General features: G+C 45.6%; 1 protein-coding gene across 1 annotated transcript; it reads left to right on the plus strand.

The window, feature by feature from the left end:
• Positions 1-6,306: 6,306 nt before the first annotated feature.
• Positions 6,307-9,282, plus strand: CLDN2 (claudin 2). Its single transcript, XM_061136276.1, has one exon. It carries the CDS (start codon positions 6,713-6,715, stop codon positions 7,403-7,405), a length of 693 nt encoding a protein of 230 aa, XP_060992259.1. The 5' UTR covers positions 6,307-6,712; the 3' UTR covers positions 7,406-9,282.
• The last annotated feature ends 793 nt before the right edge of the window (positions 9,283-10,075 follow it).

Below are 10,075 nucleotides of genomic sequence, written 5' to 3' on the forward strand. Positions count from 1 at the left end.
CAGACATTGGAGGGGTTTCCTGGCTTCCTGGGCTAGAGAGTTTTAACTTCATCATGAAAGCAACAAAGAAGTCCTGAAGTTTTTTAAGTGTGGCCAAGAGATGGGGTGATACTAATTGTTTGATTTCCATTTCAGAAAGAGCCTTAGCTACTGGATAGATAATTGATCCAGGGACAGGGCAGAAGTGGAATTAGAGGGACCAATTTGAGACCCCTGAGAGGTTTGCAACTGGACAAGAGATAATATCAGGTTTGAACTAAAGTCTAGGTAGTGCAGATGGAACAAAGTGGATGCATTTAGGATATATTTTGAGGATAGATCTCATAGGGCTTCATAACTGCTTATATGTCAAGAAGAGGTGAGGAACCAAGGATGACTGACTTGGGTTGCTGAATGAATGATAGTCTCACTGAGCTAGGGAACACTGTGTGAAGAATAGTTTGGCAGTGGAAAGAGAATAGTGAATATGATTTCAACTTTGCAAAATGTTGAGTCTGAGGTGCCATTAAAACATCCAGATGGGGTCATTCCAAATGAAGTTGCATATAAAAATCTTGAGTTCAAGAGAGAGAGAGAGATCTGTGCCAGATATATGGATTTAGGAGTCACTGGCATAGAGATGGAGTGGATGATGTCACTCATGGAGAATGTAAAGAAAAAGAAGTCTATCTGAAACCCTGGGGGTGGGGGAATAGTCAGATTTATAGAGTGGGTAGAAGAGGAGGAAGTTATAAAGGAGACCTAGGAGAATCATTCTGAGGAGCAAGGAAAACTGGGAGTGATGCTACAGAAAACAAATGAGTAGATAATTTTATGAAGGAGGAGGACAAGGTGAGATGACAGAGATATGAGGGATTTGGGGACAAGTTTGGTAACCTTGGTGAGAACATTTTCAGTGGAGGACTAATGGCAGAGGCCAGCCTTCAAAAGTTGAGCAGTGAGTGGGAGGGGGAAGAAGTAGAGACACCGGTATTAAATGGCTTATTTAAGAATTTTGGCTGCAAAGAAAATGATGAGGAGAGGGTAATAGCTGTGTAGGAAAGAGGTAGAGTATAAAGCTCAGAAAGTGGTAAGTATTTGAAGTGGTCACCAGGAGATGTTCACCAGGGACAAGTAGAAGGACTTCCAAACAGCTCTAAAGATACCACTGAAATACAGAATCATGATCAGATAAAATTATGCCCATTTTAGCAATAAGAAAACCAATGGCTGAAAAAGAGTTACTTGCACAGCATCTCTGCTGATAAGGTGACAGAGCCAAGATTAAAGTAGATTTCCCTCTGCACCTCCCATTAAATGTTTTCTGGCCCCTGCTCTGCAGTGCTTTGCATCCACATTGGCATCGTCATATCCATCACTGATGAATAGTATTGATTATCAACCATGGGTCCAATGCTGCAGAGGCACAATAGAGGTTTCATATATGGTTTAGAATTTGGTTTGAGGAGACAAGATAGTCAACAAATGCATGTACTTATAAAATGGTGACGAGAAATCTCTTCAAGAAAATTGGAGATATCAAGGGAACATTTCATGCAAGGAAGGGCACAGTAAAGGACAGACAAGAAAGGACCTAATGAAAGCAGAAGAGATTAAGAAGAGGTGGCAAGAATACACAGAGGAACTATACAAAAAAAAAAAGTCTTAATGACCCAGATAACCATGATGGTGTGGTCACTCACCTAGAGCCAGACATCCTGGAGTATGAAGTCAAGTGGGCCTTAGGAAGCATTACTATGAACAAAGCTGGTGGAGGTGATGGAATTCCAGCTGAGCTATTTCAAATCCTAAAAGATGATGCTGTGAAAGTGTTGCACTCAATATGTCAGCCCATTTGGAAAACACAGCAGTGGCCACAGGACTGGAAAAGGTCAGTTTTTATTCCAATCCCAAAGAAAGCCAATGCCAAAGAATGTTTAAACTACTGTACAACTGCGCTCATTTCACATGTTAGTAAGGTTATGCTCAAAATCCTTCAAACCAGGCTTCAACAGTATGTGAACTGAGAAGTACAACCTGGGTTTAGAAAATGCAGAGGAATCAGAGATCAAGTTGACAATATTCACTGGATCATAGAGAAATCAAGGGAATTCCAGAAAAACATCTAATTCTGCTTCATTGACTACTCTAAAACCTTTGACTGTGGATCACAACAAACTGTGGAAAATTCTTCAAGAGATGAGAATACCAGAGAACCTTACCTGCCTCTTGAGAAACCTGTATGCAGGACAAGAAGTAACAGTTAGGACCAGATATGGAACAACAGATTGGTTCAAAATTGGGAAAGGAGTATGACAAGGCTGTATATTGTCATCTTGCTTATTTAAATAACATGCAGAGTACATCATGTGAAATGCCAGGCTGGATGAATCACAAGCTGGAATCATGATGACAGGAGAAATATCAATAACCTCAGATATGCAGATGATACTACTCTAATAGCAGAAAGTGAACAGGAAATAAAGAGCTTTTTGATGAGGGTGAAAGAGGAGAATGAAGAAGCTTGGTTAAAATTCAACATTCAAAAAACTAAAATCATGGCATCTGGTCCCATCACTTAATGGCAAATAGAAGGGGGAAAAAGTGGAAACAATGACAGATTTTATTTTCTTGGGCTCTAAAATCACTGTGGATGGTGACTGCAGCTGTGAAATTAAAAGACACTTGCTCCTTGGAAGGAAAGCCTAGACAGTATATTAAAAAGCAGAGACATCAGTTTGCCACAAAAGGTCCATATAGTCAAAGCTATGGTTTTTCCAGTAGCCATATACAGATGTGAGAGGTGAACCATAAAGAAGACTGAGTGCTGAAGAATTGATGCTTTTGAACTGTGGTGTTGGAGAAAACTCTCGAGATTCCCTTGGACAGCAAGGAGATCAAACCAGTCAATCCTAAAGGGAATCAGTCCTGAATAATCATCAGGAGGACTGATGCTGAAGCTGAAGCTTCAATACTTTGATGCAAAGAGCCGACTCATTGGAAAGACCCTGATGCTTGGGGAAGCTGAGGGCAGGAGGAGAAGGGGGCGACAGAAGATAAGATGGTTGGACGGCATCATTGGCTCAATGGATATGAGTTAGAGCAAACTTTGGGAGATAGTGAAGGACAGGGAAGTCTGGCGTGCTGCAGTCCATGGGGTCACGGAGAGTCGGGCACAACTTAGTGACTGAAGAATGACAAAATCAAATGGTGAAACTCTCTCTCTCTCTCCTGTGTTCCCCACCTCCTCTTCATTCCCTTATTCTTCCTCTGATTCTTTCTCTCAATCCTCTTTCCCAACATTGAGCAGCTCTGGTCCCTTACATAAGTGTCATTGGTTCATTTAGAAAGTCTGTTGTAAAGTAAAATAAATAAATAATTTAAATTAAAAAAAAATCAATAAACACAACTCCTCATAGGAAAAAAAAAGTCTGTATCTTATAGTCCCTCAAACCTCCTTACCACTTTTGTTTATTCATTGAGAGGATATTTTTGAACATCTGCTTTGAGTGTGAAATGGATGGGTAATGCATGGTGCAAGGCATTAGAGATACAGAAATGAGTAAGACATGGTCCTTGCCCTCAAGGAGCTCACAGACTAGTGGGAAAGAATAAGGATTTAAACAAGAGACTGCAATATAGTGAAATATAAGGAAATATACTACATTTCCTTAAGTATACAATAGGGATTAGTACCTACCACAAGACATGGTTGTGAATTAAGATGCATAAACTGTTTATAATGGTTGCATGGGATATGAGTGCTGCTATTTTACCATCATTATTATTAGTAGTAGTTGTACTATGATGGAGGTAAGTAAACACAAGATACCATAAGAACACAGAGAGGGCGAACTTGACCTTGACTAAAGTTGTCTGAGTTGAGCCTTAAAGGATGAGAAGGTGCTAACCAGAGAGAAAGAATGCCAGGCATTCTGCATTGTAGGAACAGCCTGAGCTCAGGCTTGGAAGCAAAAGACAGGACATGACTGAGGAATATAAAGTAATTTATTTCAGCAAGAGCATAGAACATGAGAAGGGCAATGGCAAGAGATGAAGTCTGACAAGTCATAGAGTCCAAACATGTTTGAACTTTATCCTTTAGTTGATGGGGAGACACTGGAATGTTGTATGGAGAGTAGAGACTTGATCAGATTAATGTTGAAAGATCACCTTAGCAATGGCATGGAGAATGAATTGGAGGAGGCAAGATTGGAAGTAAGACCAGTTAGGAAGTCATTACTATAGTCCAGGGGAGAGAGAATGATGAAGCCCTGGACTGTGGAAGTAGCAGTGGGGATGGAGAGAAGGGTGCTATGGAATCACTGTGGACGGTGACTATAGCCATGAAATTAAAAGACACTTGCTCCTTGGAAGGAAAACTATGACAAACCTGAAAGTGAAAGTGAAAGTTGCTCAGTTGTGTCCAACTCTTTGTGATCCCATGGACTGTTCAGTCCATGGAATTATCTAGGCCAGAATACTGGAGTGGGTAGTCTTTCTCTTCTCCAGGGGATCTTCCCAAGCCAGGGATCGAACCCAGGTCTCCCACATTGTAGGTGGATTCTTTACCAGCTGAGCCACAAGGGAAGCCCATGACAAACCTGGATAGCATATTTAAAAATATATATATTACTTTTCTGACAAAGGTCTGTGTAGTCAAAGCTATGATTTTTCCAGTAGCTATGTATGGATGTGAAAGTTGAAGACTGAACACTGAAATATTGACGCTTTCAAACTGTGGTGCTGGAGAAGACTCTTGAGAGTCCCTTGGACTTCAAGGAGATCAAACCAGTCAATCCTACAAGAAATCAACTGCAACTATTCATTGGAGGGACTATTGCTGAAGCTGAAGCTCCAATACTTTGGCCACATGATGTGAAGAGCCAACTCATTGGAAAAGACCCTGATGCTCAGAAAGACTGAAGACAAAAAGGGATATCAGAGGATGAGATGGTTAGATAGCATCACTGACTCAATGGACATGAATTGGAGCAAACTCTGGGTGATAATGAAGGACAGGGAAGCCTGGCATGCTGCAGTCCATAGTATCACAAAGAGTCAAACAGGACTTAGTGACTGAGCAACAACAACAAGAATTGGTGAGACTGTGACAGTAGAAGGTGACAGGTATGTGTGAGAGAAGTGTCAAGAATCACTTCTAGGATTTGGGTCTGGTGCAAGGAGATAGATATCATAGGTATCATTCAGTGAACCCATGGAAGAACTGTTTGGGGAAGGATGCAGTGGGGGTGTTTGTGATGAGGCCTCTTTTGAACGTGTCAAACTTGAGCTGCCCATGAGATTTCCAAGTGGATGGTGATTGGTCTGGAAGTCTTGAAGCTCAGGAGAAAGGTCTATGCTGGAAACACAGATTTGGGAGTGCCAGGGGATGGGTAGGAGGTTACATCATGGGGGTGGATACATTTGCTCAGGGACAGAGTGTTGATTGAGGAAAGGATGGACTTTGAAGGAATACTCACATTTAAGAGATGATTACAGAAAGAGCAGTCTTGAATAAGGCTAAAATTGAACAGCCAGATTTTGGTAGGTTCAAAAACAAGTGGGTCAGAGGGTCTTGAGGTGGATGGAAGCAAGGATGTGCCCTTGACCCTTGGTGTCTTGAACCTTGGTAAGAGTCGGGAGCACCTGTGTGGGATGCTCCTTGAACACTTGAAAACCCTGAGCAGCGCTGTGATTCTAAAGGATTGACTTGGATGACTGCCTCTTACAAAGTCCTCCATTCTGGAGCAGCTGCCTTTTCCTCTGTATACCTTAGTGCCCCTAACAGATAGCCCAGGAATGTCAGGGCTCCCTCCAGGCCCTGGAACAACCTTCGCTCTTGAATCCTCCCACATCTCCTGAGAGGCCTAGGGGATGGTGGCGCAACTATTAGGAGAGCAGACAGGAAACGTCTGGGTGTGTGATACATGCGGGAGGCCTCAGGTTAGTCTGTGGAGGAGGATTGGGGCAGGGCTGGGAGGACTTGAACTCTGAGAGTGTGGACAGATGCCCCGTTGTCTGCCCCAACCTGCCCTGGAGTCGACTTTCACCTTGGACAGGGTGACCCAGGGCTATAACCACTGATCTCTAGGCTGCTGTAGAGTCAAGAGGCCTCTGAGAACCTAGAGTCCAAGGTTATATCTTAGGGTCTGTTCCTCCTGCTCCTGTGCCTTGGAATTTGGCCCCAAGGTGCAATTGAGGGGCCCTGTGGCACCGCTGCTGGGCAATGCATTAAACAGCAGGGCTTGGAGACAGAGCCAGCTGACAGTGTGACCTGGAGTTAACATAGTCACCACAACTGACCCTGCCATTGCCACCTTCTCAGAAAGCAGCCACCTGTCTGGCTCCTGGTTTTGTCTGGCTGCCAATATAAAGCATGTGCCTACGCAGGAGCTGATGACATTTTGGCTCCACTTTCAAAGTTTTTTTTTTTCTTTCTTTCTCATGTGTTTTTTCTAAAGATAACAAAGGTCAAAAGGCATCCAGCATTTTCTGGTTTCTCATAAGCTTCTGGTCAATATTTAATCTGGTTTATGGATTTTTTTAAGGTCTTCTAGCTGCCTTCTTGAGCCTGCTTGTGGCCACCCACAGACACTTGTAAGGAGGAGAGAAGTCGGCCTGGCAGAGACACTGTGAAATGAGGGATTAGAGGCTGGGATCCAAGGAGCCAAAGCTACAGCCAGCAGACAAGGGAGCCTGCCGTGAAGTCGCGTGTGCTGAGAGGTCTGCCATGGCCTCTATTGGCCTCCAGCTTGTGGGCTACATCCTGGGCCTTCTGGGGCTGTTGGGCACCCTGATTGCCATGCTGCTCCCCAGCTGGCGAACAAGCTCCTATGTTGGTGCCAGCATTGTGACTGCGGTTGGCTTCTCCAAGGGCCTCTGGATGGAGTGTGCAACACACAGCACAGGCATCACCCAGTGTGACATCTACAGCACCATGCTAGGCCTGCCCGCTGACATCCAAGCTGCCCAGGCCATGATGGTGACATCCAGCGCCATGTCCTCCTTGGCCTGCATTGTCTCTGTGGTGGGCATGAGATGCACAGTCTTCTTCCAGGAGTCTCGAGCCAAAGACAGAGTGGCGGTGGTGGGCGGAGTCTTCTTCATCCTTGGAGGCCTCCTGGGCTTCATCCCTGTTGCCTGGAATCTTCACGGGATCTTGCGAGACTTCTACTCCCCGCTGGTGCCTGACAGCATGAAATTTGAGATCGGAGAGGCTCTTTACCTGGGCATTATTTCCTCCCTGTTCTCCCTGGTAGCTGGAATCTTCCTCTGCTTTTCCTGCTCACCCCAGGGAAATCGCTCCAACTACTACGATGCCTATCAGGCCCAGCCCCTGGCCACTAGGAGCTCTCCAAGGCCTGGTCAAGCGCCCAAAGGCAAGAGTGAGTTTAACTCCTACAGCCTGACAGGGTATGTGTGAAGAACCAGGGGCCAGAGCTGGGGGTGGTGGCTGGGTCTGTGAACACCAGTGGACAGTGCCCCCCCACGCCCACAGGTGAGGGATATTGGCACCGGATCGTGTCAGAAGGTGCTGCTGAAGATAGACTGACTTTGGCCACTGGATCAAACAAAGGCAGAAACAGGAGCTGGTGTGACAGCATGCAGGTTAAACTATCAAGACTCTTGCTAAGCCAGACTTTCTGTTTCCTTCATTTTGGCACCTTCCACCCCCCTAGCCCTGGAATACACAACCCTCAACTCCAACCACCCCCTACCAGAAGCCAGGCCCCAGCATCTCCCCTTTACCCTTTGATTTACCTGGGAGTCCATCCAAAAGCCCACTAAGTGTGTCCCACTGATTGACCCTCTCTGTGATCAAAGACCCTTCCTCTTGCTGAGGTTGGCTCTTAGCTCATTGCTGGGGGGTGGGGGTGGGTGCGAAGGGGTGGTGGCTCCTATGGGCATGGCACCAATCTCCTTTGCAAGCCTCCCTCCAAACAAACTGACTGGCCAGTAATGGGCCCTGGAGCCTCCTCCATCCCACTCTTATGACTCCACATGTCTAGACTGAATGTGTCTAACTGAACTTGTATGAACTGAAATAAAGCCACCCCACTGTACTGAGGGAACAGACAGCAATGGGGTGGAGAATGAGAGGGCAAGGACCAAAGCTGAGGACCAAAAAAAAAAAAAAAGGCCATAATCATGGCCCAGGGACCTAGCTTCCAGAGAGAGGAAAGCACAAGGAAAGAACATATGACAGAGCACTCAAGGGGGCAGTAGACTCTTGACTGTACCAAGAAGCTCCCTCAAAAGCTACAGCTCCAACTTGCACTGAAGCCCCTGTCTCCCTCTGACCTGGCGTCCTGCTAGCAACAGGCGAAAGGGCCTGCACAATGGTTTCTGTAGGAAAAGGAAACTGGTTTGGTTTGGAGATGGCCCTTGGCTGGGGGTGACAGCATAGGAGCATGGGTGGACACGGGTGGGAACTACAATGAGTGTTTTTATTGGGCCAGAGAGAGGCAGCCCCCAGGAGTCTTCAGGCTTAATGGAGAACTAGCCTGAAGGCTGAGATCAGGCCCCCAGGGTCTGCCCACAGAGCACAGTAGCACCTCTGAAAGACCACAGCCCCAGATGGGCCCCCTGTCAGTCACCTTCATGTTCTCCCGACCATCCTTTACCAGACATGGTGGAATTGCTAGAAGGCATCGAAGGGCTCCAGCATGGAGTCATCCTGACCCAGGTGCCATGGCCCTCACCTGAGTGATAGCTGAATTGCCGCCTGGGATTTTGGTTGAGATGGACGAGTAGAGGATTCCTAGGCAGACAGTTTCAGCTGGCTCCAAGATTTCAAAATGCCCCGTTTCCCCTGGGGGTGGAGGTGGGGGTGACAGTCACAAACAAACCAAAGGCTTGAGCATGACTAGCTTCTGACAAACTCCAGTACACTGCCCCACACCTCAGCGCCAGCAGGAGGGGTCCAGTCATTGTCTATAACATGTCTTTCACAATTCTTGCTTGTATTTAAGCTCCTCTCCTAAGCGGGAAGGCCCTCTCCCCTTAGCCAAGTCTTCCTCATGCTTGAAGAAGTTGCTTGGCACCGCCTCCTTCACCGAGCCTCCTCTGACCACTCCGTCCCTCTCCTACCCCTCCATCCTCCAACCCTCAATGTAAAAAATCACTCTTTGATGCTTATTATTCACAATTTTTGATGGATAATTATCTTTCCATGTGTATGTAACCAATTTCACAAGTACATTGTAAACTCTTGAAGGGTAGGGTCCATATCTTAGCCATGTGTATATTTTTCAGACTATCTGTAAGAGTGCTGAGCACATAGTAGGTGATCAATAAACACTTGTTGATTGAACAACTGTTTTATTAATTCTAATTAATTCAGACAGGGCAGGTGTGACTGAGGGAACTGGGCAAAGGGGAGGGTAGAATGAAAATTGGTCTTTCCCTCCACCAAGTGAATAGAAAATTCTAGACCTTACTGGAGACATTAAGAAAGCAAGATGCTCTTGCCCCTTCTTAGGGAAACATTAACCTTTTCATAATGTCCAGGGACCCTCCCTTCTTACAAGTTATTTCCTTTAAGTTATTTGCTAAATGCTTACATATTTATTCCACTCATCTCTGAACCACCATTATGAAGAAGGTGAAATAGATCAACAAATCTCCATTTGGCAGATGGAGAAACTAAGGCACATATCAGTAAAGAGATTTTTGCAGGGCCACACAGCTTGTATAGGTGCCTGAGTTTCCTGACTCCCAAAATAGGATTCTGCCAATAAAACAATATTAACAGCCAGTACCGAAAGCCTGCCAGAGGTTGCAAGTTGTCTGAGGAAAACAATGTGTGGCCAGTAAGGTAACACTGGGGACATATAGGGTCTGCTGGTCTCCCATGAGAGAAATCTGGGCAAGCAGGATCAATTCACTGAGTGAACCACTTGGAACTGCCTGTCCTGCCATGCTGGCCAGTTGGCCAGCCTGGGTCCAGCTAACTGGCCCATTAGGGGGAATGCCAAGCTTACATTTAAATTAGACATGACACCTCAACTCCAATTCCTCTACCTCTGGAGGCGTGGGAGTTTGGAAAGCCAATGATTTAGCACTGTTCTAACCTCAATGGGAATTAACCAAG

Source organism: Dama dama, chromosome X (genome assembly GCF_033118175.1).
Source record: "Dama dama isolate Ldn47 chromosome X, ASM3311817v1, whole genome shotgun sequence".
Classification (NCBI taxonomy): Eukaryota; Metazoa; Chordata; class Mammalia; order Artiodactyla; family Cervidae; genus Dama; species Dama dama.